Here is a 27,537-nt window from a genome sequence, read left to right on the forward strand (position 1 = left end):
ACACACATACACTTACACATACACAATACATACATGCACACATGTTTAATATGCATATACAAACAATACACATACACACATACATATAAACCACATGCACACATACACAATACACACTCATACACACACACATGCACAACACACATACTCTCACACACACTACAATCATGCACACATCTATGACACAACATACATACACACATACACATATACACACACAATATACACACATGTACAGGTACACATGTACAGGTACACATGCACAGGCACACATGCACATGCAGACAAGCACACACACATGGACACATATATTCACACATAAACATTCACACATACACATGTATATGCATATGCACACACACACACACACACACACACACACACACACACACACACACACAAATTTAAGGCTTCTGAGAACAAGTGGCCCCAGACAATTCTTTGTCCTTGAGACTTTATCACTTCTCTAAAGTTGGCCAAGTGCACAGTCCTCCGGGGAGTTAGACACAGTGCGGCTGTGATCGTGCACTGCCACCAATCACGGTATGCTCCTGGCACCGTGCTAAGCATTTTACATTACAATCTTTGTTTATTGTGAGACAAGATCTCACTCTATTCCAGATTGGGCTGGAACTCACTGTTCAGCACAGGCTGGCCTAGAATTTATGGCAATCCTCCTGCCTCAGCCTCTCAATGCTAGGCTTACAGGCACATACCACATGGCTGACCGTATGTCTTCTTCAGTTATGAGAATGACTGTTATTAGGCACAGGTCTACACTTGACGAAACAAAGTCTCAGATGAGGTAATGGCTAACAACCTAAAGAGGGAGGAAAGAACCTAATTCTCCAGGGTCCTCAAGCAGACGGCCTTTCCCACAGTTATTGTTATCTGTTTCAGCATCCTTGTAAATAGGGCAGGTCAGAGAAGCCACTACTGAGAAATGTTTAAGTAACTTGGCTGCTGCCGTTTGGACAAACTAGGCAAGTGACCTCATCCTGCCTTGGTCTTAAGCCCAGAAGAGGGGAAGAGGGAGAAGGCACTGCACAGAGTGGGAAGCCTGGGAAACTCTGCTGTAGACCAGGTCAGACATCCTGGCCTGTCACCCTCCCAGTTATCGCTGTTCACACTTCATCAAGTTGCGTTTCCCAGCCCCACCGCAGGCTCTTCTCAGTCCTCCCACACTGGAGTCTTTAGCTCTGGTTTTCAGCATCACAGTCAAATGTGCCCACCTCCTGGCACTCACCAGAACTGTAGGCAAAAGGCTGTTGGGGTTTCTGCTCTGCTGGGTATCTGCATTCAGGACCCAGACAGAACCACTGGATTTCTGTCGACTCCAGACAAAGCACCCCTGGTGTGGAGGAGTCACAGATCCCTGTCACTGCTGGCTGGGCTGCTGGGGGATCACTTTCAGGAATCTGAAGGAACCAGGCCTAGTGTAAGTACAAATGGACCAGGAGACAGTGGGACAGAAAGAATACAAGGCCTTTATGCAGGGTCTCAGAGTAGAACTTACTGAAGCAGAGAGGGATCGGAAATGCATTCATAGAAGATGGGGTTCTGGGGGATACCAGAGCCCTTGGAGGATCTGTGACATCAGCCTGCTAGAACTGAACCCCCAAATCCAAGCCAAGAGCCCTGGAACCACTGAGGGGAGATCCTCACCAGAGACTCTCTGCTAGCCACTGCTGGTTAGCGACAACCCCAGACCAGAGACCGCACTGGGGTAGCAGGGCGAGGACCTGTGAGGAGCATCACATGGGAGGAGTGGCCAAGAAGGGAGGGGAAAGGTTTCTGGCTCTTTTTGTGCTGGTGTTGAGCGAGGAACAAAGACCATCCTTTGTAGACGACTGCCTGGGGGTAGCCCCTACCAAAAGGAAAAGGAGAGAAGAGATGGGGAGAAGGAGAGTTAAACCCAGTATGTCTCCTCCGTGGTATGGCCCTGTCTGCAGAGGCCACAAAGGCCTTCTCAAGGAATGACAGGACTCAGAGAGCTCCAGGTTGGCCTTCTAGGGAAACAGTCACTTTGATGTTAGGCAACTTTCCTGGCTCCTCATGACCCTTCAGATTCACCTTTTCTTCCAGCCCCTTCTGCTCACAAACCTTACATATGAGGGTCCAGAGCAAGGGGGAGCGTCTGCCAAGCCTGACGTGGGAGGCTGTGTTTCCCGAGTTGTGGGCTGAGGAGTGGGGCACTGGCAGCTGAGGCAGAGCACCCCGTTGGGCAGGAGCTGAAGACAGGCATCTGACAGATTAAGATAGGCAGGCATAAAACTCTGCAAATGGTTCTCTGTGCCGCCTGGGGAATGACATGGGGCCCTTCTCTGGGGAACTGGTGTTGAGGAAGCATGAATGCAGAGAGGGCACACTGGGTGGCAGTCCATTCTCCTGCTTCCTGTCCATGCTTCTCAGGTGATCCAGCAGGCCCTGCACAGGCAGCCCAGCACGGCGGCACAGTACCTGCAGCAGATGTATGCTGCCCAACAGCAGCACCTCATGCTGCAGACAGCAGCCTTGCAGCAGCAGCACCTCAGCAGCGCACAGCTCCAGAGCCTTGCAGCAGTGCAGCAGGTGAGGGGCAGGCTTACTCCGGCGCCCGGGCTCTTTCCGAATCTATGGTCTAATACGGGAGTGATACGAGAGGAAACAAGTCCTATTGCTCAGAGTCCCCACAAAGCCCCCAAGCAGCGTGGACTATTGTCACATGTCCTTAAGCAGGTGAAAGGCAGATACCAAGGCCTACTGCTTGTGAGTGGAATATCCGGGTTCTCACCCACTGGCCCAGCAACTGCTGGGTGAGCCCACTTAATGACTTACCCAGCAAGCCTGCCTGTCTGGTGATGCTCTCTCCACCCACTGAGAGAGACATGACGTTCACTGACGGATTCATCCCTTTACCCAATGAAATGTCTTATGTGCCTTCTGTGGGTGAAGCTGATGTCAGGCACAGTGTGTGCTGTGGCCCCTGCCTCTTTGGAGCAAGTCAGCAAGCTCTTGATGCTGCGATTCTCACTAGAAAAGAATGGATTGCTGCAGCTAGACCACAGGAGGCTGTCCCTGCATTGGGTGGTCAGGGAAGCTCTCTCTGCTGGAGTAACACTGAGTGGCCAGAGGAGAGGGGCAGGCTGGACATTCCAGTGTTTAAACTCTCATGTGCTGCCAGTGACCTCATGGATGAAGTGGGTGGGATGGAGGTCTGGAGAGAGCTGGAGTTGTTTGCTGGGCAGTGGTGATGGCCAGCTGTCAGAGCACCAGGGCTCTCAATGGTTCCTCCACAGATTGAGTTATTACTGGTCCTTTACAGGAGGCCAGGTCCATGTGGATGAGGGAAATGAGGTTAGGCCCTAGGGGCTGCTCTTCTGATCTCTGTTCATAGCACTTCCTAGAAAATAAGGGTCCGTGAATCACTGAAATGGACACACGAATGACCAGAGTTTGTTCTTTCCAGGCAAGCCTGGTGGCCAACAGACAAGGGAGTACTTCTGGTAGCAGTGTGTCCTCACAGGCTCCCGCCCAGTCTTCCTCAGTGAGTATGCTATGGGAATGGCAGGCAGGGCCCACACCCAGGGACTGGCCCTCGCCTATGAGGCTCCCTAGTTCCTGGATCCAGCTGAGGGGAAGGAAGCCTTAGCCATGTAGGGTCATAGCTGGAATCTGTTGTTCCTGCCAGGAAAGAAATGGGTGTGCACTTTCTAGCTCTCTCATCGTTCTGGGGCCAAGGCTTGGCTGCTAACTGTGCTTGCGCCATAGGGTCCAGCCTGTAGCTGTGTGTCCAAGCCAGGTATGGGACAAAGTTAGAGGAACCACCCAGAGCCAAGAGCAGGAGATGGTCCTAAAGGACGCCACATAGGCCATGGAACAGGAGAAGAGGGAGGCAAAAAAAAATAGAGGGGACACTGCTCGCCCAGCCCCCTGGGACACTGCTCATCCTGACCCCTGGGACACTGCTCGCCCAGCCCCCTGGGACACTGCTCGCCCAGCCCCCTGGGACACTGCTCACCCAGCCCCCCGGGACACTGCTCGCCCAGCCCCGTGGGACACTGCTCGCCCAGCCCCCTGGGACACTGCTCGCCCAGCACCCTGGGACACTGCTCATCCTGACCCCTGGGACACTGCTCGCCCAGCCCCCTGGGACACTGCTCACCCAGCCCCCTGGGACACTGCTCGCCCAGCCCCCTGGGACACTGCTCACCCAGCCCCCTGGGACACTGCTCACCCAGCCCCCTGGGACACTGCTCGCCCAGCCCCCTGGGACACTGCTCGCCCAGCCCCCTGGGACACTGCTCACCCAGCCCCCTGGGACACTGCTCGCCCAGCCCCCTGGGACACTGCTCGCCCAGCACCCTGGGACACTGCTCATCCTGACCCCTGGGACACTGCTCGCCCAGCCCCCTGGGACACTGCTCGCCCAGCCCCCTGGGACACTGCTCACCCAGCCCCCTGGGACACTGCTCGCCCAGCCCCCTGGGACACTGCTCGCCCTAGCCCCGTTTTCTAACGTGCATGTCTCTCTCATCAGCTGAATCTGGCAGCCTCCCCAGCAGCAGCCCAGCTTATCAACCGGGCACAGAGTGTCAATTCAGCCACAGCCTCGGGCCTTGCCCAGCAGGCCGTGCTCTTGGGCAACACGTCCTCTCCTGCCCTGACTGCCAGCCAAGCACAGATGTACCTCAGGGCACAGATGGTGAGTGTGTGCGTCCTGGGTGTGTTCCTGGACTTCGGGGACACCATCAGGAAAGATGGGAGATTAGAAAGAAAGAGGAGCAGAGAATGCTAAGAACCAGGCCCAGGAGGAAGGGGGTGGACGAAGCCCAGAGACTGAATGGGAGGCCTTAGAGAGCTCAGGAAGCATCAGGTCCAAGATGGAGCCAGTGAAAGTCACCCACAGTGCCTCCCTTCCCTCCCCAACTCAGCACTAACTAGGTCGGTGGGACAGGGTGCATCCCCAGGTAGTGCCTAGAACTCAGAGGTGAGCAGACAGATACAGATTCCAGCCGCTCCACAGAGATGAGCTGCTCCCGTGACAGTCCCTCAGCTTGCCCCATTTTACTTCAGGTGAGCTTGTCCCTCGCGCAGAGCCCACCTGAGCTGGCGGTGGCATGCCTGGATCCTTCAGGTCTGCCCCTAAGGGGTCCTTAGGTCTGGGAACAGCAGACAGAGAAGCAACACTAACCATGGTGGCCCCAGTTGACAAGTCCTCACTCATGTGCCCGTGCTCAAGCTAGTTTTCTCTTCTGCCTGTGAAGACAGTGTAGCCCATCCCTGCCTCTGCTGTTATGGCCAGAGCATGGCACTCAGAGCTGTTCTGGTCTTGTTCCCTAATTTTTCTTACTCGTTCTGAGCTTGTCGCTGCAGGTACTTTTCCCTTCCCAAGCAGTGCCTCAGAGAGCATAAGATGGACTTCCATGTCCCCAGAACACTGGCAGCCACACTTCACGTTACTCTGTTCCCACAGGGGTCCTGATGCCCATGTTCTGCCCACTAAGAGCAGAATGTACACAGAGGGAATGATCCAGGGGGCCCAGCATTGAGATGAAGGGAAGAGAAGGCCCCTGTTCAGACACGAGCTTACCCACATGCACGCAGAGACCGGGCCACACAGAGGTCAAGGTGCCAGCCAGCACCGGCTCATTACCTGCGCCCCTCCAGATGACATGCCATCACCATAGCTCCAGGCAATCTCCTTCCTCTGCTGTTGCTGCTTCTAGACGCCCCCCCACCCCCCTGCTGAACCAGAGCTAACCAGGTGACCATTGTGTGTACCTGATTTAATACTTTTTGAAAGATGCTCTTACTCTGATCTAGCCCTAGAGACAGAGCTGTCTTAGACCTGGAAGATGGGCCCGTGACAGCTGCCCAAGGTTCCTCCTCACCAGGGTTGAGGAGACAATGGCTGATTCTGAGGAGACAGTCTCTCAGAACGAGCTCCTCACAGAGGGCTATCCCCTAACTGTCTGGCTTGGTTCATCACACCCCAAGCCTTTTAAGATGTCTGTTCAGTGTCCCTGGGCTTCCTGCATCTTGGCTTGTGCGGTGCTTGCCTACCCATCTATTCCCTGGCTAGAGCGCTCTACCCTGTGGCTGAGCCCACACCGGGCAGGTAAAGGCACCTCGTTTCCTGTGATTCCAGGCCCAGCCAGGTGGCTTGGTGCAGGTAGCTAGGAGCCCAGGCCGCACTGTTCCTTGGTAGCTCGGTGCAGGTAGCTAGGAGCCTAGGCCGCACTGTTCCTTTGTCCCCTCAGCTCATCTTCACGCCCACGGCCACCGTCGCTACTGTACAGCCTGAGCTCGGCACTGGCTCCCCCGCTCGGCCCCCTACCCCTGCCCAGGTGAGGATCCCGGGCTTGTGGGTGGGCGGGGGGTGGGCAGCTCTTAGAGGGACAGGGGTGCTGGCAGTGGTAGGACTTGTCTGTGAAGCAAAAGGAAAATGGACTCGCTCATTAATTTCCATCCGGCTGGCCTCAGCACCCCTTGGCTGTTTTGTCCCCTCTGAATATAGGTACGTAGCAGAGGGCACCGTGAGCCAGCACTCAGGGGTGGGGTTTGGAGGCAGGGGAATTCTGAGAGAAGGAACAGGATGGGTCCTGGCCTCCTGCCTTCTGCTACAGCACGTAGGTGATGTTCTGTGTGAGAAGTCTGGGGAACCTGAGAACCGACCTCTTTACTCTGTCTTCCCACCCCATGTCCAGAAGGGGGACCCACACTCAAGGATGGAGAAGCTAGGTTAAGAGTCTGGCACTGCCTCCCTTTGTCCAGCAGAGGGCAGCAGGGACTAGACTAAATAAACATGCAGCTGCCTTGGAACTGCCTGGCATTGACCTGATTGTGAGGACAAGCTGATCATTCTTGTCCTGGGTTTTTCCATACCGTGCCTTGCCTTAGTGGCATGCAGCGAATCCCGATAGTGTCAGAGGGGTGGGAGAGTAAGGAAAGATAGGCGCTGTTTCCCTGCCCCTGGCCATCCCAGCTGGGGAGCCCCAGAATTCAGTTCTGATCACTGGTCACTAACCATACTTCCTGTGTTCTTTACAAACTCCACCCACTCCTGGCTTCTCTTTCAGCCCCTAACTGCCCACCACCCCGTGTGTCTCTCTTTCTGCTTTGTCTTTTCTATCTCTGTCTCTTCCTCTCGCTCTCTCCATTTAGAGCCCACTTTTGAGTCTGTAGTGCTGGATCTGCCCTGACTTCCTCTCGGGCGTGTGTTGCTGTTGCCCCAGCCCGCATTCTCTGGACTCTCACAGGTTCCCTTCTTTTCAGGTACAGAACCTGACGCTTCGAACACAGCAGACACCAGCAGCAGCAGCAGCAGCAGCAGCCTCGGGCCCTGCCCCTACCCAGCCCGTCCTGCCCAGCTTGGCCCTGAAACCCACACCCAGCAGTAGCCAGCCTCTGCCTCCCACACCACAGGGCAGGACCGTGGTTCAGGGTTCCCCTGTGGGTGCCAAGCCTAGTGTGACTGACAATGTGACGGAGCCACTCAAGACAGATGGCAACAGCAACATGGAGGCCCGGCCTGGGCCTGACCGCGCCACCGTTCCTACTGTGGCTACTCACCAGCTCACTGCACCAGGTAAGGTCCCAACACAATGACTTCTGGGTTGTGGATGAAGAACCTTCCAAACCTTCCTTCCTTCCCGTGTGTGCATCAGGACGCCAGCCTCTCCCTGACCTCTCCCGATCCTGGGGTGTTTGCCAGCTCCAGGCTCCAGTTCATGCTTAGTCTGACTTTAAGGAAGGAACCCACATTCTTGATAAGCTTTTTCACTAACATGGCCCTGACTCAGGGGAGCTGGTCACAGCCTTGGCCCTGCATGGGTGGAGACTGGTAGTTGGACTATTTTGGGATTCCCAAAGTTACTGAAAAGGATGTGGCCAGCCAGAGCCTGTGAGAGCCAGAGGCAGAGGAGAGGCAGGAAGCCGACTCTCATCCATTAACAGCCCTCAGCTAACTAACGTGGGCAAGGCTTTCTGTTGCCCTGAGTATGCAGAGGCCAGAGAACTCAAGGAGGGTGGCACTGTGGCCTGTTCTGTGTCCAAGCTCTGAGGCCCACAGGAGAGTGGAAGGCCCACCTTACCTGGGAGACAGGAGCCGGGAAAGGCTTACCGGCGATCGCCACACTTGAGAGTAAATCTAAAAGGTTGAAAAAGTAGCTGATTATTCCCAAGGCATATTCTGCAAACAGGGATGAGTGTGGTCTGAGAGTAGCCCCCAGCTCTGCCCACTGAGCCTCCCAGCACAGGTCAATAAGAACATCTGCCAAGGATTCTGGAAGCAGACTTTCTAATCAAAGGAACAGGTACGAGCAATTCAACAACAGAAATAAATATAGCGGGGAACATACTGCGTGGATTAAAGACAGTCCCTGTCTCCAACCCCTTGGGCAAGCCACTGACCCTCATGCTCACCCACACCGCTTAGATTCCAATAGGGTCCGCATGCTCTTTGAAGTTTGCTGGAGAACTCTCACTAGGTTGGTTGGGCTGGGGAGTAACATAGTGGTACAATACTTACCTAGAATATGTCAAGCCCTGGCTTTGATGCCCACTGTCACCAAAAAGAGTTTTTGTTTTTTTATTTTTAAAGTTCAAGTATGATTCCTTACCTAAGAGAGTATACAGTTAAAAGCAAATCCACTCAGGTTTTTTAATCCTGTCGGTGTGGCAGGCACAGATGGCCAACCCAGAGGACGCAGCACCTGAGTCTTTTTTATATAGCCCAGGCCAGCCTAGAACTCCCCGTCTTCCTGTCTCAGCCTCGGGAATACTGGGGTACGGGTATGTGCCAACACACCCAGCTGGCAACCAAGTCCTGAGGCAGGAGCGGCAGGAGCCCAGCACACCAAGGAGGGAAGTCAGGCGTCCCAGACAGGCAGAAGCGAGCACAGGTCAAGCACGGGGTACAAGTCATTCCTTCACCTTTTGGAGACCACAGAAATCACCCAGGACAAAGGACAGGTTAACTGCCTGGCATAGGTCCTGCCTGAGGTGAGGAGAGCCCCCCACCCCCTGCAGAGGCCAGAGGTTCCCAGTCTCCCACCCGCCTGGCGTCGCATTTCCAGAGAATGCTCCAGCCTCGATCTTTGGTGGAAAAGGAGACTGAGACTGAAGGGCCAGACTTAGGGGGAGCCACATGTGCTGAGAACCATTAGGCCGGAAGTAGGGCTCCAAAGCTTCTCCTCCTCTTCTTCCTCCTCCTCTTCCTCCTCCCCTCCTCCTCTTCCTCCTCTTCCCCTTCCTCCTCTCCTCCTCTTCCTCCTCCTCTTCCTCCTCCTCTTCCTCCTCTTCTTCTTCCTCCCCTCCTCCTCCTTCTCCTCTTCCTCCTCTTCTTCTTCCTCTTCCTCCTCCTCTCCTCCACTTCCTCCTCCTCCTCCTTTTCTTCTTCCTCCTCCTCTCCCTCCTCCTCTTCTTCTTTAGATTCAATAACATTTAAAATTTTTATTGAAAAAAAATCATACAGTATATTGATCATCTTTTCCCCTCCCCCAATTCCTACCAGATTCTCCCCACCCCCAACCATCCAATATCTCTCTCTCTCTCTCTCTCTCTCTCTCTCTCTCTCTCTCTCTCTCTCTCAAAAAACACACACAAGCAAACAAAAACCAAGAAATACACATCAAAAATGGAAATCATACAAGCCAAAGACCAATAAGACAGAAACACCCAAACAAACAAAATGAGGTAAACTTTCTACAAAGCTAGCACTGACTTTGGTTTGTGTTGGCCAATTACTCTTGGATATTAACCACACCTATCCTAAAGTGTGGTTAGTAAACCAGTGAGATGCCACTGGAGAAAACTAGTGCTTCCTTTGCCAGTGGCTATCAGTTGCAGATAGCCCCTTGGTTAGGGCTGGGAGCCTGTGTCCATTTGCCCCTCTCTCTCTTCACTGATAGGCCTTGTGTGTGCTGCCACGGTCTCTGTGAATTCATACATGAATCAGCCCTGTTGTGTCTGGAAAACACTATTTCCTTGGAATTACCAGTCACCTCTGGCTCTAACGATCTTTCCAATGTCTTTTCCAAAAGGGTCCGCAGGCCTTGAGGGGAGGGCCAAAGCCCCACTTCTAAGTTCCATCGCTGGAGCCATTTCAGGACCTAGTACCTTGGGAATCCCATTCCTACCCAGACCAAAGTGTAGCTTCTCTCTAGATCAAAACCAGCCCCAAATTCTAAGGATTTTGAAACAAAACAAGGCAGGTCTTGAGTGTCTCCAGAGACGGCTGGCATCTCTGTGATCTTTAAGAAACTGGACAGAGAGAGGAAAGATGCCCATGGGCAGTCTGTCCTTCGTTGAGAGCATGCAGTCTGTGCATGCCCCTTCTCGCTACCTTTGAGAGGGCCCTTTCTCTCTGAGAAAAGCTGAGGCCAGGGAGATCTCCTCAGGAACTTACATCATGCAGTCCTCAGAGTCACAGGTAATCAGTGAGGGGCTGGGTCCAACTCTACACCTCATATCCTCAGTTCCTGCACCCTCAGTCAGGCCAAGAGCCACTCCCACTTCTTACAGTGATTTGGAGCCACCTTGCTTCTCCTCTCCCAACCCAAAGCTCAAAGAGGCTGGGGGTGTTCTATCTAAGGCTGTTTGGGGATTTGCAGATCCAAATGGCTACCTTTCTGTGCTCTTGAGCCCCAAAAGGTCAACAGCCTTGAAAGGCTGGCTTGAGGGTCCCGGCCTAGGTGTGGTCTGAGCCTGACAGTGTGGGTGTGATGCAGATGAGACCGGTGGCCCCACAGAACTTTCCGTGGAGCAGCTGTGTGCTGAGGAATACAAAGACCCTCTCCCCAGAGACACAGATCAGTGGGCTTGGCATTGTTCCTGCCTCCCACTGTCTGGCCCATTCTTCCTTTCTCTCCCACCCCCTTCCCTTCATAAGCCTCTCTACTCTTCAACTCCCACCTCCCAAAAGGAAGGCAGCTGGGGGAGGCTTAGGAGCCACTGGGCCTCTCTGGGCCTGTGGAAGGAACAAAAAGACTGAAATAATTCTTTCAACCTGATGGGGGGTGGGAGACAGAGCGAGCAAAGCAGCACCTGTCAGACTGCACAGTTCCTCAGGCGCAGAGGTGATGGCTGGCCTTGTGCCCAGCCAACCCACTGTGTGTCAATGAGGAAGGGGCGAAGGCGGGAGAGCCAGGCAGGCAAGCTTGTGCTTGTGAGAGAGCGATGTGCACTGGAGGAGTCTGTTTGGTTATGGGAGCATTTTTTTAAAGCTGGCTGGCTGCCCCAGGAGGAAGGTAGGCAGTTGAGACTTGTTGGGGGGGCAGGGGCAGAGTAGCAAAGAGGAATGTGTCTTCCCTGGGGGTGTCGCCTCCAGAGAGGCAGGCCCTCCTGCCCCAGCTGGGACCGCTCCCACTGACAGCTGTTTGGGGGCAAAGCCCCTCCCCCATGGCAAGCTCCCTGCTGTTCCTGCTCCTGTCACCTTGGCAACCAGCTTCTTTAGGCTGTGCAAATAGAAAAGGTCCCTTATGCCCTGAAAGAGTGTGGATGGGGGGAGGGGAGGCAGGACAGGAGAGCAGAGCCGAAGATGTTGGGCTTTGGAAGAGAAGGCAAAGGGTCTGGCCTTGCCCTTCTTAGGGCTAGGGGGACTGGGGCACAGAAGCCAGAAGAGGTCAAGCAGAAGGGTCCTGTGGGCCCGGCCTCTGGGGCAGCCGAGACCTAAGGTAACCTGGCCATGCTTGGTCCTTTGAGTCATAATTCTGTGATAAACTCCAGTTCCTGGGTACCACTCAGGCCCAACGGTGAGGAGACAGTTGCTGACCAAGAGGAGTGTGCTGTTGTAAGAGAGAGTTGTCGAGTCTGAAGATCCTGGGTCCCTTGCACTCAGATATACCTCCAGATGCCAGGTCTTTGTTCTGTCTCCTCATTGGCTCCAAGGGGGGATCTTCTGCTGGGCAGGCCTGCCACGTAGCTGGTTTTGTTTGTCACAGAGTGGATTTGTGTCGGGGTGCAGAGGTTTCCATCTGTGGTAGGCTGGGCGTAGTGATGCTTGCTGGTTCAAGGATTCTTGAGTTGTGTGTTTTCCTCCCAAAGCAGCTGCTAAATTAACGGGCCACACTTTCACTGGAAAAAAATATGTTAAACAGCTAAGCATGCAGCTTATTCTACTAACCAGCTGCAGGGTGAAATTGCCGGCAATTTTGATGTTAAAAATCCTAGAACCAGTCTTGAAAGTTATTTCTGCTATGTAGGACCAGATTTAGATTATGAAGACTCTTAGACTCAGGGAAAACTCAGAACACATCAGTTATCAGCAGGGAGGGGAAGGTGTTTACCCAGCATCCTTCACTGCATGGGTGGGTGTCAGTATGTGCATGCACGTGTGCCTGTGTATGTGTGGCCATGCATGTGTTTGTGCCAAGAAAGAGAGAAAGTCAGTTGCGGTGTGTATCTCCTTTCACCCACGGGTCGGCGTCCCATCTCACAAATGAAGACTACTCGTCCAGCGAACAACCAACCACCATTCCCAGTCACTTTCTCCATGTCAACTGTTCCATTCAGTTCAAGAAATATCCATTTGACACATATTTTGTGCCCACCGCTACGCCAAACCATGGGAGGTGCAGAGCTGAGCAAGAGCTGGAATCCTATGAGAGGCTGTGGAAATCTGAGCCATGCTTTGAAAATGGAGCAGGAGAGCCGCCTCAGCCAGCACTGGGGGACACAGCAGTCCAGAGCGACTCACAGGGAAAGCTCACAGGAGCCCTTCGTTGTCTCTCCCTCTGCACCTCCCAGGCTTGACACCCTCACTCCATGGACGGGCTGTCTTGCCCAGAGGCAGCTGACAGAGTGATGGTCTACAGGACACCACAGCCTTAGCCCAGTACTGCTGTGTATTGTCGGCTCCTTTATTTATCTTCAGATAGCTTCACTTTGTCTTCTCTTCCCTACTGTGTGTGACACGTTGATCACGCCCGTGGCCTAACGCTGACTGTAGGGCCTTTGAGACCCTGCCACACTGCCTGCATGTCAACTGCCATGCTTAAAAGGGAGCTCTTACACTGACTGCTAGAGCCACTCTTCGCTCTTCTCATACCCAAACTGTGACTGACTTGCCCTGAGTGTGAGTTTGTCTGTCCGTCTGTCTATCCGTCTATGTACCTTTGCCTACCTACCCTTTTCATTGTCTCTCCAGGGTCACTTTCAAAGTTCTTAACAGCCATGGCGAGCACTCATGGGCTTGCTGTGTTCACGTATGCTTGCTGATATGTTGTTTGCTCATATGCAAGACACCATGCCTCATCTGTCAGCTTCAAACCCCCTTGTGCATGGGAGATACCACTGGGAGATCCTTCAGTTCCTGCTTGTAAGATGAGAACACTCCTCATAGGCTTACTGTTAGGAGAAGGTGAGATTTGAGTTATAAAAGTCATTCGAGACATTCAAAGCTATAGAGAATCTAAGAACAGCTACTGTGAGCCCAGTGTGATAGTGCACACCTTTAATCCCATCACCAGGGAGGCAGAGACAGGCAGGCCTGTGTTCAGGGTGCCCAATGCCACCTTGCTCGCCAATGCTAATAATCCCTTGCCATTGACTTTTGAAGGCTGATTGGGCTAAACCCATCTTTGGGGAGCGCTGCCTCTGGCAGTGTCCTCCAAAGCTGGGTCCTCATGTACATGTTCTTCATAGTATAAGCTGCTCTCCTGTCACATTACCAAACCTCACAAGAGCCCCTGTCAGCCACCTGATCTGGCTTCAGAGAGGTCACTCCACAAGCAGGTAGGACCTCTGATGATCAGGTTCTAGCAACGCTCATCGTTTCCTGGCCTTTCCCCTGACCTTGCACTGCCTCCTGGGAATCCTAAAAGGCCAATTCGCTGCTCTCAAACCAGTTTATTGGTAGTGTCAAGGGGAGAAAGATCTCCTAAGCAGAGGGCTACCTGTGAGGGGTCGCAGGTGTGTCCACTCATCCCCGGTTGAACTGCTAAGATTTGTCACTGATAGGTGTCTGTTGGTCTCAAGGCTCCGAGTACGCAGGAGACAACAGTTCGCTGTTCCAGAAGTTTTTCACTCCAGCCGCAGGCTGGCATCTGCCCAGGCTTTTCTGGGTATCTGAAACTTATGGAATCACATGATCAAGGTAGGATGCTCATAGGGAAGAAACAGCATCTCTCTTTAGTAACCACTACATTTCAAGATTTAGAAAGGTAGCATAAACTTCTGACATCTATCCACTGAACAAGCATTTCCTGAGCACCTACCACAGACTAAGTACACGGTCCCTAAAATGGAGTCCAGTAAAGAGCATTTGGTGGCCCTGTCAGATGGTTGTCCACAAAACACTGGCTCATGGGGCTCACCAAAATGCACCCGTTAGGTGCCAAGCCTGTTTTTATGCCTGGGTGCCTCTTACTATTCTGTGGTTGTGTGTTTCCTTCTTGATCACCAGCACTGCCACCCCACACCATAACAGAAAGTGGTGGTAAGACTTTGCAGAGCTCTGATTGATATCTTTGGAGCCCTTCTGCTGGGTTTCTTAAGAGCAGTGGACGTTGCAGTGGGTCCTTAGGAAGAAAGAAGACAGATTCAGAGATTTCTGGGTATTTAGAGTCCACAAATGAACCCCATCCTAGCTATAGGGAGTCAGTCGGGCATGGTTTCTTCTGGTGCCGTGGCTTCAGTGGTAAAAGCCCCTTCAGTGCCCCCATATTGAACTGGGAGAGCCTTAGAGAGGGCAAGAATAAACTAATCTTGCTTTGGTTGGCAGCAGCCAGTCTCTGAGTACCCTGTAAAGGTGTAGAATATTCTGTTGAACTGTGCAGAAGGCAAAAGAAACTCATCTTTTAAATTAAACAAATGCATGTCCTTTCAGTTAATCATAAAGTATGTCTTCAACTCAAAAATCATTCAGTCCAGCTAGAAAGATTAGGACATATGTAGAGAAAAGTATGCCCCAAAATTCGATTTCACCAAAGACCCCGTGATGAAAAGCTGCTGTCTTCATTGACTCTTAGAAAGGGACACACTGTCTGTCAGTCAACTGACAGTGCTCCCCTGTGCATCCCAACTGGAAGATGCTAATGTGGAGGAAGGGATCAATGTTTAAAGATCAATGGCGTGCATATTTAAGCCAGGCTGTGCTACCTCACAATGGATACGACAGAAGAAGCATCAATGAAAACAGCAGTAGCTATGGGTTCTGGCAAATGGAAAAAATGGGAAGATAGCCTGATCCAAACCCTGAAACCAGAGGTCACTGAGCCAGAAGGAGCACTTTCCAGCAAATGCAAGCATTGCCGCTGAGGCCCCAAGGCACACAGCGACATGCCCTCTCCTGGCACACGTAAGTCAGCCAAGGTTGCTGAAGGCAGGTCCAAGAAGGTAAAGGGCCAGGATGGGACAGGCTTCCAGGGAGAGCAAACTGGTGAAAGGTCCTACCTGTCAGTCACATTTGCGCTCAGAGAGAAGCAATTTTGTGGGAGAAACAGATCCCACAAATGGAGCCCTCTCGTTATCATTCAGTGAGTATCACCGGTTGAGCCATCTACCACATCCAAGTAGTTTTAGAGGAAACAAGGGGGATACATAAATTCTGCCCATCAAGGAGATTAGTGGCTTATGGAAATAACTATGACATGGGCATCGTGCTTAACCCCATTTTAAAGATGGTGACACAGAGATCCAGCGCTAACCAGTATCACACAGCTGCTGGGTGGCAGAGCTGACACTCAGACCCAAGTACACTGGTTTTAGACCCCCCACTAACCCTCAACATACTGCTTCTCAGAGACCACAGAGTAGAGCATGCTCAGTGGCAGCTCAGAGAAAGGAAGGATCCTGGCGATGGTGCAACCCAGAGGAAGAGGAGTAGCATTCGGTCTGTGACCCGAACCAAATGGCAACACTGCTGTAAAGGAAGCAGCAAAGCTTGCTTGGTCAGATAAATAATTAAAAATAAAACATTAGTTTATGCTACAAAGAGATATTGACTGCCAGGGCTTTGGACAACTGGACAAAGGGAAACCCTTGCTGCCTCTTAGTCGGGGTTGTATCTGTGCACTGGGGCAATTCATTAGAGCTCTGTCCGTAAGATGGATTACAGCGGGAGGAAACCAGAATCAGGAGGACGTAGTAGAAAGCTACTGCAATATGCCGAACAAAAGGATTTTTGACCCAGGATAATGCCGCAGTTAAGCCATGGTCTTTGCTTTCTATCAACCTCAAAAGATTAATGACACACACTTCCCCAAAATGCCTTTCCTGCTTTGATCTATGAGCTCACTCGCCCCTGTGAGCTTCCCCCTAGCATGGGCAGATATGGCATCATTTGTCCGGGAACAATTGTAGTTTCACAGAAGTGCCACAGTTTGGAGCAAGCGTAGGCGGCGACTCTCAGGACAGGGGCCAGGAGGCCAGCAGTTCCCTTTCCAGAGATCTTGGTGTGTTAGCTCTGTAACCCAGTGCTGTGGTCCTCAGCTGACTGAGAGAGACGGCGCCTCAGCTCACGTCTCTGTAGCGTCCTTTCCACTGTTGCTTGGCTTTGCTGCTTCAGGCCAGTGGCAAGGCAACACAGCCTGGTGGGAAACCATGGCAAAATGAAAGTCACACCCCTAATGGTCAGGAGCTGAGTGTGTTCTTTGCCTCCTAACTATACTCTTTATGTCTTTTAGCTTTAGAACCATTTTTCTCTTCAACTTTGTTTATCCAACTTCATAAATCCTGAAATATTTTGTTCATGTGAATGTTTGTGTATTTGTGTGTGTGTGTGTGTGTGTGTGTGTGTGTGTGTGTGTGTGTGTGCGCGCGCGCGCACGAGCGTACACAGGCCAGAGGCATTATGTGAGCACATGGGATCCCAACTGATTCTTATATTTTCACAGCAAGTAATTCCCACACTGGGCCATTTTCCCAACTACAAGACCATTTTTCGATGTAGAGCTGGAAGACATGTGCGATCTCCTAAACCAGATCTCTGCTGCCCTTGTCTTGGGTCTCATAGCAACAGGTGGTGGACCATCATCCACTGATGCCCTTACCCAGACCTGGCTCGTCTCCAGCTCTCCCTCAGAGGGCAGCCTGTGGAATGGCTCTGGCCAGGATCTCATCCACGGTTATTCTAGTGGCTGGAACCTGGCGCGGAGGCCCTCAGCACCTTCCAGGCGTCTCACTAAGCCTTATCTTTATGCCCAATGAACAGTTTTGGTTTTGGTTTGCTTTGTTTGGTTGTTAAACTCGGAGCTATCCAATGAGGGATTAGGAAGCAGGGCTTAGGCTGGAACCACTGTACAGTTTATAATCCCCAAATGCCTGCTGGCAGTGTCTGCGGGGGCTCCTCCCTCCCCTCAAGACCAGCATCCCCCCTTAAAATCACACTGATCCCCAAGGTTTTTTTGGTTCATCACGTGTTGTCCTCGAAAGACCCTGCTGTGCTGGCCTTATGCACTCTGTCTCCATAGGGGCCAGGCCTGGAGGGCCATTCTGCTCCCGCCATCCCTCTTGTGCTTTCTGCTACCTCTTCTTTCTGTTCCTTCTTCCCTGTTTCTGTTGACAACCTGCTTGGAATTCCATATGGGGCGATGGTGACAGCTAGAAACTTGCGTGTAAAGCGGTGAAACTGAAGAAGACAAACCTCCCAAACTCAGTTTGAAGCCTCTATGGCTGCAGATGCGGGTTCTTGGCAAACGTTAGCTTGATCCCATAATCTGTCTGTCCTTGTGTGGTTGTACAGACCTGGTGTGAGTGTGCAACTGTGGTCCTCTGCGTCTGGCTGGTGTACCTGTTCACTCAGCTCTCTAGCTGTCAGAGTCACTGTGGAAGGGGCATCTCAGTAGGACATATTTAGCTGACCTGTTTGCATTCTGAGCTGGCCTGAATGCTCCCTGAACTGCATTTCCTGGGTCATTATTACATATAAGGCAAAACTAAAATCACAACAGGGACTACTAAAAGATGTAAGAATCCGAGGGCTGGGGGATGGGGGAGAAGGCTCAGTAAGTTGCCAGCTGTGCAAACACAAAGACCTGATTTTGGATTCCCAGCATCCATTAAAAACAAATAAACAGACACACAACGACAAAAGCAAAAACAAAATGGTAAAAAAGAAACAAAAAACAAAAAACCGAACAGGTGTTGGAGTTTGGATCCATAACCCCAACCCTAAGGGAACAGAGATGGACAGATCCCTGGAGTTCACTGACCTGCCAGCCTAGCCAAAATGATGACTTCCACTACCATGAGACACCCTGTCTCAAAAACAGTGAAGGGGAGAGTGCTTGAGGAAGACACCTGGCTTGGACTACTGCCTCCTCACACACGGAGACACAACACACATGCACATGTCACATACCCACACATGCAGACACACATGCACATGTGCATATACATGCACGCATATACATGTGCATGTACACACATACATGTATACACACACAACAGATTTTTACATACCAGATCTTTACTTCAAAGAGCCAGGCTTGTTAAAAATGGTAAGAAAACTGGCAACATATGGGAACACTGGGTCAGGACAATAAACTGGTATGTTTATAACATGTCCTGTTAGGTACTAGTTTGAATTCTGGGTAAAGGGGACATGGTAGATGCTAAGGTAAGGTTCCCCATCTGGAAAAGAAGATTTAACAGAAGAGAGGACTTCCCAGCTCTGGCACTAGGCAGGCCGTCTCCATGCAAAAGGTAACAGGGAGGAAAACAGGGGACCCTGGAAAACTGCCTTTGTATGTGAAAGGGACACAGCAGAGGAGGTGACCGTGCCCTCTAATCTGACTTTTCTCTCTGCAGCTTACACTCAACTGCAGCCACACCAACTCCTCCCACAGCCGTCATCAAAGCATCCACAGCCCCAGTTTGTGGCCCAGCAGCAACCACAGCCACCACGGCCTACACCCCAAGTCCAGTCCCAACCCCAGCTTGCCGCAGTCTCTCCAAGCCTGGCCCTACAGCCCAGTCCAGAAGGCCATGCCATGCCTCTAGGCCCAGTGACACAGGCCCTGCCTCTCCAGTGCTCTACTGCGCATGTCCACAAGCCAGGGAGCAGCCAGCAGTGCCACCTTCCCACACCAGACAGCGGGTCTCAGAATGGACATCCTGAGGGTGTGTCCCACGCCCCCCAGCGAAGGTTCCAGCACACCTCAGCTGTGATCTTACAGTTGCAGCCCGCTTCTCCAGTGGTAAGTAGGCTGCTTTCAAGGCATTGGGAACAGTAGGGAGGGCCCTGGCTCAGGTGGTCCTGCACCCCAGGGAAACCAGAGCAGTGTCCGAGAACACAGAGATGTTTCACCAGACATCTCCGTCCTGCCCCTTGACAGCCCCAGCAGTGTGCTCCCGATGACTGGAAGGAAGTGGTGCCAGCAGAGAAGAGTGTGCCTGTGACTCGGCCAGGCCTGTCCCCACACCAGCAAGCCATCATCACTGCCATACCTGGTGGCCTGCCTGGACCCAAGAGTCCCAACATCCAGCAGTGCCCAGCTCACGGTATGAAGTGTTGGGGAAGGAAGAAGTTGGCTTTGCCAGCCGCTTCCTGACACCTCTTTCTTGGCATCTAGGAGGGGAGGTAAACTGCCATAAACCTAGAAAAGCCACACAGAAGCTGGGTAGCTGGAAACAGGGGGAAGTGAGGGCATGGGCCAGGGACAAAGGTGGCCGGGGAGCTAGAGAAGCTGGAGGATCAGAGGGAGAAGAGGAATGGACCCTGCAGCTCTTTTGCCCTTGGATTTGAATGCTGCATATATGTGGGCCAGGCCGATAGTGGAGGTGTCAGAGGGACTGAGATTAATTATGGCCAGAGGACTGCAGAGTCTCTCAGAGAGGGGAAATGCCTCAGAGGAGAGCCAGAAGGGGACTCGGAATGAGCTCTGCTTGCCAAAAGCATCTTTGAGGGCACCGTGCTCATCTCTGGGGTCTCCATCTGTCTATCTGAGTGACAAGTGGACTCCCATGGTCTGGGCTTCAGGACACTCTGCTGGAGCTCTGCACCCTGTGGGGAGAGTCACAGTGGAACCTCCGCCTTCTGTCATCATCCACTTGCTGGCCTTCCTCTCAGCCAGTCTGTGTAGTGAGCTTGGCCTAGATCTCAGAGCGCCCGGAGCCGAGCCGAGGGCTGCCAACAGCTCCAGGCACAGTGCTAAGTGTGTGCTGAGAGCAGAGGTGGGGGAGGCAAGGGGAAAGATGCTCGGACATTGGAGATTTGAAGGGAGAAACACTTAGGGATGCAAAAACTAAAGGCAGGTAGGAGAAGTCAGAGTCTTCTGAGGAGTGGGGTGGGATGGAGAAAAAAGAAAAGAAAAGATACTGAAGAAAGAGCACTAGGAGCTGAGAAGATGCTAAGAGGGCAGGCGCACCCTGTGCAGGCTTGCACGGACACAGTACCGAAAAGTAGGCCCGAGGCCGGGCCGTGGCTCGGTGGCGCAACATTTACCAGGCATGTGTGAGACCCTGGGTTCTATCCGCAACTCTGAGGAAAGGGAGGTGGGAGAGGGGAACAGCCCATCCCCTTACAGAATCCATTCTAGTTATCAGAAAATTATCTTCTACTCACACCAGAGCCCGCTGTTCTGGAACTTGGTCGTCATTGTTGTGACCCTGTCTTACAAGCTTACAGCTCCATCTCACAATGCTTCTAGAAATGCGTCCTGACCTGGGCAGACGTGGGTCTAAGACCTGAGGCTTTCTTTTTTCTTTCCTTCTGTGGCATGCCAAGTCCTCATCCCCACATTTCTAGTCATGCTTCTCTGTGTTCTAACTTTCCATTGATTCTCTTAAAATGTAGCTCCCCCAATTAAGCTCACTAATTCCAAATATCAAAAGCTAATACCTCCATAAGGCAGGAGGTATTAAGAGGCAGGACTGTCCCCTAGGTACATGTGGGATGGTCAGAAAGAATAGACACTAAGTCCGTAACTCACCCATCCCCCCACCATCACCACCAGAGGTAAGTGTCATCACCCTCTTCCTTCTACAGTGAGGACAAAAACCAAGAAGGAGCAGCTCCAGGCTGCGGTGCTGTGAGACGGCAGCTCCCTGGCTCTAGCCTCAAGCGTGGCAGCTCCCTCACCCACCTTTATCGGGCCTGATGCACATTTTATTCCTCCACCTAGCAGGAACAGCCCTTGGATTAGTGGATTGTGCCAACCGGAAGCTGGGTCGTTTGGCTGTGGCTGTTTCTTTGACAGGAGTTGCCGCCCCTCTAGGTCTCCTTGGTCTCCACCTGTACTATTTATATTCTGAGCCGAAGTCCCTTTACTTAGGTCTGCCCAGTGATTTTGTGTGGACTTAGCCCACAGTTCCAGAGACTAATAACTGTTCATAAAGCTGCCAGACTTTATATATAGATTTCCTCCCAAATCCCAGGAATAGCTCTCGGGGATCAAAATTCGGTTATCCTCCCTTTAAAGATGAGAAAACTTAGTTGCGGAGTCAGTGGTGGGCCAGAATCTCTTGGTCTGAACTCTGACGTCCCTGGTGTGAACTCCGCTGCACAGTGTGGTCATAGGTGAGTTACAGGAATAAGTATTACCCTGCTTTCTATTCTAGAGGGGGAGACAACACCCAGGACAGAGCCGCAGCCCAGTTCCCTCCAGACTGTGTGTTCTTTTACCAACCTGCCGATGGTTAGGAGCTGCCTGAGGATCCACACAGTGGCTCTAGTCTGCTCGTGATAACACTCTTTGTTCAATATAGTTACCCAAAATCCCCCTAATCAACTGGGATTTGCCTTCCTTCTTCTGGTTGACCCATAAGGTCCTCAATTTTCCTGAAATCCAAGCAAGGCAGTAAGAATAACACACACATCCTGCTCTTGAGAGTCCCCATCTTCCAAGAGAAGTCAGTTTTGTACAGCGAGGGCAATTGCCAGCCGCCCAAGCCTTACACAGCACGGGTTATGCATGTTTGAATGCCTGCTCCAAGGCAAAGCACTGTAGGATGGGTGGTAAGGCCCTGAGGAGTACAGACTGGTCCCTACCATCAAAGAGCTTAGAGGCTGCTAGGGAAGATGAACACACGGGAAATTACAATGAAATCAGTAATCTGATAAGTGCCACAGGAGGCTCTTAGGCAAGTGCTTTTCAAGTTACAGAGGGAAATGTGACTGCCAAGTGGAGATTAGCAGGCTAAATTTCAGAGCGGAAGTGGCATTGCTGTGAAGCAGGGGTTGGCAAACCATAGCCCGCAGGCTACATCTATTACCTTGGCGGTGTCTGTACATAACAAATGTAATGATCAAAATAGTACTATTTCATGATGTGTGGAAGTATGTGGGATTCAGATGTCAGCGTTCACAGTGAAGCTCTGTGGAAACAGCCACACTCACATAGCCGTTACGGCAGCTCTCAGATTCAGCAACAGTAAGCTGGAATAGCTGGCACACACAGCGTATACTGTTTCCTTCCTCTGTGGTCCCTCCCTGAAGAAGTTTGCCAACTGATGGTCTCTCGTCCCTTGTCCTCCCGGTTTTTAAAACCAAATGTGAGTGTGTGAGAATGAGCAATGTGAATTCTACTGCAAAGAAGGTTTGGAAGTTTGGAAAGTAAAGGGGAAAGAGGACGAATGAGGAGCGAGAAAGGGAGAGAAGTAAGCCTGCAGGACACAGAAAACGTGGACAAAGCAAAGTTGGTGGGGGCAGCCTGGTAGAGGACGGTAGGAACGAAGAAAATTAATGGATGGGAAATACTGAGACTAGACAGCAGTCAGGAATTGAGGGATGGGAGTCGTTGTATCCATCAGCAGCTACTGTTTGAGGGTGGTGCTACTCTAATGTCTGCGTACCCTCGGCTCTCCTAGCCTGCTTACTGAGTGCTTACTGTCTCCAGGACAGTTCAAGCTACCACTGTGTTTGGGAAAGAAAACTAACATTTATTGGGCTCCCACTGTGCACCAGGCACTGCAGGCAATTTGTAAATCAGTTAACCCTCACATTAAACCTGGCGGTAGGGATTACGCCTTTTATGGAGGTAGGACTGGGTCCCTTTGCTCATTACTTCACCTCTGATCCTCGCTCCCAGTGGGGAGGATAATGACCACTTGGAGGGTTATTGTGGACAATAAGGGAGAGGGTGCGTGCACTTCGCCCTGACACGCACTAACCCTCAATCATTAAGACTCGTCTCCGAGACCCCACAGTGAGCCACCGGGGCGGGGGTCACAGGCCACGGTCCCCGGGGGCCAGGAGCCCGACGCTTTCGAGCCTTCCGGAGGACGCGGGGCGGGGCTCGAGTGCACAAAGGAAGCGCGCGGGCCTGGTCGGCAGCCGCTCCGCCCCGCGCCGCCTAGCCCCGCCCTCGCCCCGCCCCAGCGGAGGCGGCCCGGGAGCCGGTCCGGACGCGCCGCATTGTTTCCGCGGCGCCGCAGCCCTAGTGCTCTCGCCGCAGCCCGGCCGTCGCCTACCGCCCTCCCGGCCCTGCGCCCCGCGCCTTGCGCCCTTTGTCCAGGCCGCTGGGCCCTGCGGTCGGATGCGCCGCGGCAGCCCCGGGCCCGGGCTCGGAGGCTCCCGGCGCGGAGGACGCGGCCCGCCCGGGCCCCCGCTTCAGGCGGCGCCGGGCCGAGGGGCTGCGTAGGCCCCGCCCGGTCAGGCCCGGCCGGGCCCCGGACAGGTCAGTGCTGCCGCGGGGAGGGATCGTGCGGTGCCAGGAACGGGCGCCGCCCTGGGCCTCGCGGAGGCCTGTGGGCCGCACCGCCGCGCCCGGCCTCCGGGGAGGGCCCGAGCCGCCTCCGTTCCCTCTCGGGCCCCATGGCCCCGCGGGGACTTGTATTGATGGGAAAGGACAAGTTGTTTTGTGCCTGTCCTCTTCCGTTTTTAGGAGAGCGTTTTCTCGCCCTCCGGTGCCAAGCGAAGGTATGCTGCATCTGCGGGCTCTTTACGTTAAATCCGGAATCTGTGAGCGTCTGTTTAAGTTGACGTCCAGAGAGGCAGGTAATGTGCACGGCCAGAATGCGAACCGGTTAAGTTGTCGCCAGAGCGCCTAAGCCCTGCTTCCCTCGTCGGGTGCCAGTTTGTACCAGTGAGACCCTCCCTCACCTTAGCTGCTAAAGATTTCTCTAGATTAATACTAACAGTTCCTATCAACTTTCCTTCCCTGGCCAGACCTAGTCTGCCTACCTTTCAGCGCTGTCCGCTGAGCTCACTCTTATTCCTGCTTTACAAATCAATGACAGCTTTACCCTCAGACTTTTCTCATCCTTGATCCTTAATCCCTCCATTAGCATATTAGGCCCAGAGGGTCTCTTGGGAAGTGAACTTCCGACCGAAATCCTCCGGCTGTCCGCAATTTTCCTAGGATGGACCCACTTTAAACTAGTCCAAATCCTCCGGCTGTCCGCAATTTTCCCAGGATAGCCCCCACTTTAAACTAGTCCAAATCCTCCGGCTGTCCGCAATTTTCCCAGGATAGCCCCCACTTTAAACTATTCCAAATCCTCCAGCTGTCCGCAATTTTCCCAGGATAGCCCCCACTTTAAACTAGTCCAAATCCTCCGGCTGTCCGCAATTTTCCCAGGATAGCCCCCACTTTAAACTATTCCAAATCCTCCGGCTGTCCGCAATTTTCCTAGGATAGCCCCACTTTAAACTATTCCAAATCCTCTGGCTGTCCGCAATTTTCCTAGGATAGCCCCACTTTAAACTATTCCATCCCATTGCCTGCCTTAGCTTTCAATTTCAATTTCAATAATGTCACTTTCACTCTACCAGTATAATGTTCACCGCACTGACCTGGCCTTTTTCAGCCATTTGGCCCTGGGGCATTACTGGATAATCCAATTATCATTCACCTGGGATTTTTCTAACCCCTCCTGAGTCAACCCAAATGTTAGAACTGCTAAGATTTCTAGGTCAGTGTGAACATTACAGGCTAATGAAGCAAGGGAGTTGTTCCTTGTTCTTGTATTTCTGCGCGCGCGCGCGCACACACACACACACACACACACACACACACACTCCCTTCCCATTCTCTCCAGCTTTTATTCCCATACAAAGCTACAGACCTGTAGCACTGCCTGTTGGCTAGCGTTTAGATTTGAGTCACCAGGGATATAGGAAGTCCCATCATTTTGCCTGGAAAATAGAAAGTAGTGTATTAACATAGTAGTCATCAGGACAAGAGATTTTTTTTCCTCTCTTGAATCTTCCCACAGCTGAGCAGCTCTGGTCTTGTTCAGTTCTATTTTGCACATTTTATCGGACTTCTGCTTTATGTAAAACATCGTTGGGCCCCACAGACTGTTTAATAAAAGATAGCCCCCAACATCCAGACTGTTTGGAAACCTTCAGACTTTTGTCCACAAACTATTTCCCACCGTTTATTTCTGCTCCCGAGTGCCAGCACGGGTGAGGTAGGGATTTGGCTTCTTCACAAGGGTGGCATGTTCCACCGCGGGTCCAGCAGATGGGGAGTGGTGCTCTCTTGGCACCTGCTCTCTCCTGGCACTGTCGTTAGAGTTCTGCTTCCCTGCTACCCAAGATGTCCCAGGCTTGTCTTTATATACCATGGAGAACAGATGTCTTTTTCCCCCCTGAAATTTTAAACTTGAGAAAGCGGGTAGTGTCTTAGTTCCCTGTGCTGTGGACTCAGGAATACTTCTTGTTTTCACTCCCCGCTCCCCTCCTGTAACTGTTCTGTGCGTATGGCTTGGGCTTTGTTGAATGTTGGCGTTTCATCCTGTAGCCATCGCCTAGCCCTTTGCACCTCTGGGTGTTTGCTTATGGCCCTGGGAGCGGAACCCACAGCCGTAGACCCTTTCCACTTTCTCCTGTGCTTAGCTTGTCCATTTAGTTCTGCCAAGTGGGCTTGGTACACACGGTTTCCTTCCCTAACAGTGAAGAGGAAAACGCCAGCCCCTTCCTTCTGTGGCAGAAGCCGTTCTCTGGCTGCAGGTCTGCAGTCTGTGCTCCACACCCTCCTTTAGGAAGGCGTTTTGTTCCAAGTCTGCCGTTGACTTTAATCTAAGCCGCTGACCCTGAGATTGCCTTTTCTGCCAAGAGACCCCTTCCCCCAGCTCTGACCTGTGCTGCGTGTTTGCTCTGGCTCAGCCCCAGAATCCACTCTTTTCAGACCACATCCTCTTTCCTGCCTCACTCATTTCCTGTCTCTCATGCTTTGGATCTTTACTTCTGATTTCTTGGAGGCAGAGGGAATAAATTGGAGAGGGATGGAGGGGAGATACAACTTAACATTTGAATCCTCCTCGTGGGTAGCTTACATGTCCTTTCTTGCTCATCTGTTCCTGAGGTTGTCTTTTTAGGGAAACACACAGATAAAACAGTTACTAGCCAAGATTCTGTGCTAGAGAATGCTACAGGGGAGTAACTTTTCTAGCTTTTTTTTCTTTTCTGTTGCTAATATGTTGAGGTGACTTGCCTGTATTCTAGATCTGCTCTCTTGACCTCTGAGACCCATCTGTCTCCTATTCAATCCTTCCAGAAAGCCAAAATGAAAGCTAAAAACTAGGGGACAGGGTGGTGACTCTGGACCTATATTACATGTTAGAATAAAATTAGCACTTTTCTCTTGAGTGAGTTCAGTTTGTATTGAAGTTCTTCCAGCTGCCCAGTGTTTAATCTCTAGGCATTTGGTCCCATGCACAGGAAAAATTCCTTCATGACAGATAGTAAGGTGCCATCTTAAGTAGTGGCTTCTACCTCAGTCTTGTGCTTCTTGGCAATGGGATGATGAAGGTGATGGTTTGCAGTAGTTGGGGAAAATCTCAAAAAAGTTGTGCTCCTTTGGAGACCGTCTTGAAGCAAGGACCTGTGTGAGCTTTCTACCCCTGGGGGTAGCAGGGTGCTTTTAAGCACTGTGGTTGGGCCTTGTTTAGTGACAGAAACCTCTCACCAATGATTTAGTGATTTAGAGCTGGCCTCCCTTCAAGGTAGAGGCCTAAAAGTGCATAGATTTATGACTTAGCTGGTAGTGTGACTTGGCACAAACTTTTAATACACTCAAGTCACCATTTGAAAGTCTTGGAGCATGTTTTTTTGTGCCACTTAGAATAAATATAATCTACAAATTAAATAGATGTAGGTTTCATTTTAAGAATTAATATTTAGCCTGGGGATTTAGCTCAGTGGTAGAGTGCTTGCCTAGCAAGCACAAGGCCCTGGGTTCAGTCCCCAGCTCCGAAAAAAAAAAAAAAGAATTAATATTTAAATTTTCTATTTTGAGTGCCTAGCTATATCAGAATACTAGTTTGGTATTTGTAAAGATATTCAGAGGCAAAGTATCTTTAATTCTACCTCATATCATAGATACTTGAGGAATTGTTATGAAAATAGCCATTTACCTAAGATAACATTCTTACTAATTTTAGATTTTCTCTATTAGTAACAAAATGGAGTCTAACCAACATGACCAAGAAATGAGCTGTCTTTAACTTTTTTTTTTAGATTTATTTAATTTTCTGTGTGTGTATTTTGCCTGCATGTGCACTGCATGCATGGCCCAGTGCTCCTGGAAAGCCAGAAGAGGGTGTCAGATCCCCTGGAACCGGAGTTACAGACCACTTTGGTTGCCATGGTGCTAGGAGCCAAATCTGGGTCCTCTGCATGAGCGGCAAGTGCTCTTAACCAGTGACCGTCTCATCCAGCCCCAAAAC

General features: G+C 51.8%; 1 protein-coding gene across 10 annotated transcripts in view; it reads left to right on the top strand.

The window, feature by feature from the left end:
• Phc2 (polyhomeotic homolog 2) overlaps positions 1–27,537 on the top strand; it is a 98,665-nt gene that overhangs the window by 51,151 nt on the left and 19,977 nt on the right. For 7 of the 10 annotated variants that reach the window (XR_005504429.2, XM_006238926.4, XM_039109792.2 and 4 more), the window contains 7 exons: positions 2,413–2,571; positions 3,449–3,526; positions 4,520–4,684; positions 6,243–6,329; positions 7,258–7,570; positions 18,733–19,121; positions 19,260–19,425. Coding sequence is in view for 8 of the 10 variants with exons in the window: in XM_006238926.4 (XP_006238988.1) it covers positions 2,413–2,571; positions 3,449–3,526; positions 4,520–4,684; positions 6,243–6,329; positions 7,258–7,570; positions 18,733–19,121; positions 19,260–19,425 (1,357 nt within the window). In the remaining 2 variants the exon portion in view is untranslated. Of the gene's footprint in view, positions 1–2,412; positions 2,572–3,448; positions 3,527–4,519; positions 4,685–6,242; positions 6,330–7,257; positions 7,571–18,732; positions 19,122–19,259; positions 19,426–23,260; positions 23,541–23,747; positions 23,861–27,537 lie in introns of those variants that run through there. The other 3 variants (XM_017593333.3, XM_039109793.2, XM_008764139.4) reach the window with 3 other exon arrangements.

This window comes from Rattus norvegicus, chromosome 5, assembly GCF_036323735.1.
Source record: "Rattus norvegicus strain BN/NHsdMcwi chromosome 5, GRCr8, whole genome shotgun sequence".
Classification (NCBI taxonomy): domain Eukaryota; kingdom Metazoa; phylum Chordata; class Mammalia; order Rodentia; family Muridae; genus Rattus; species Rattus norvegicus.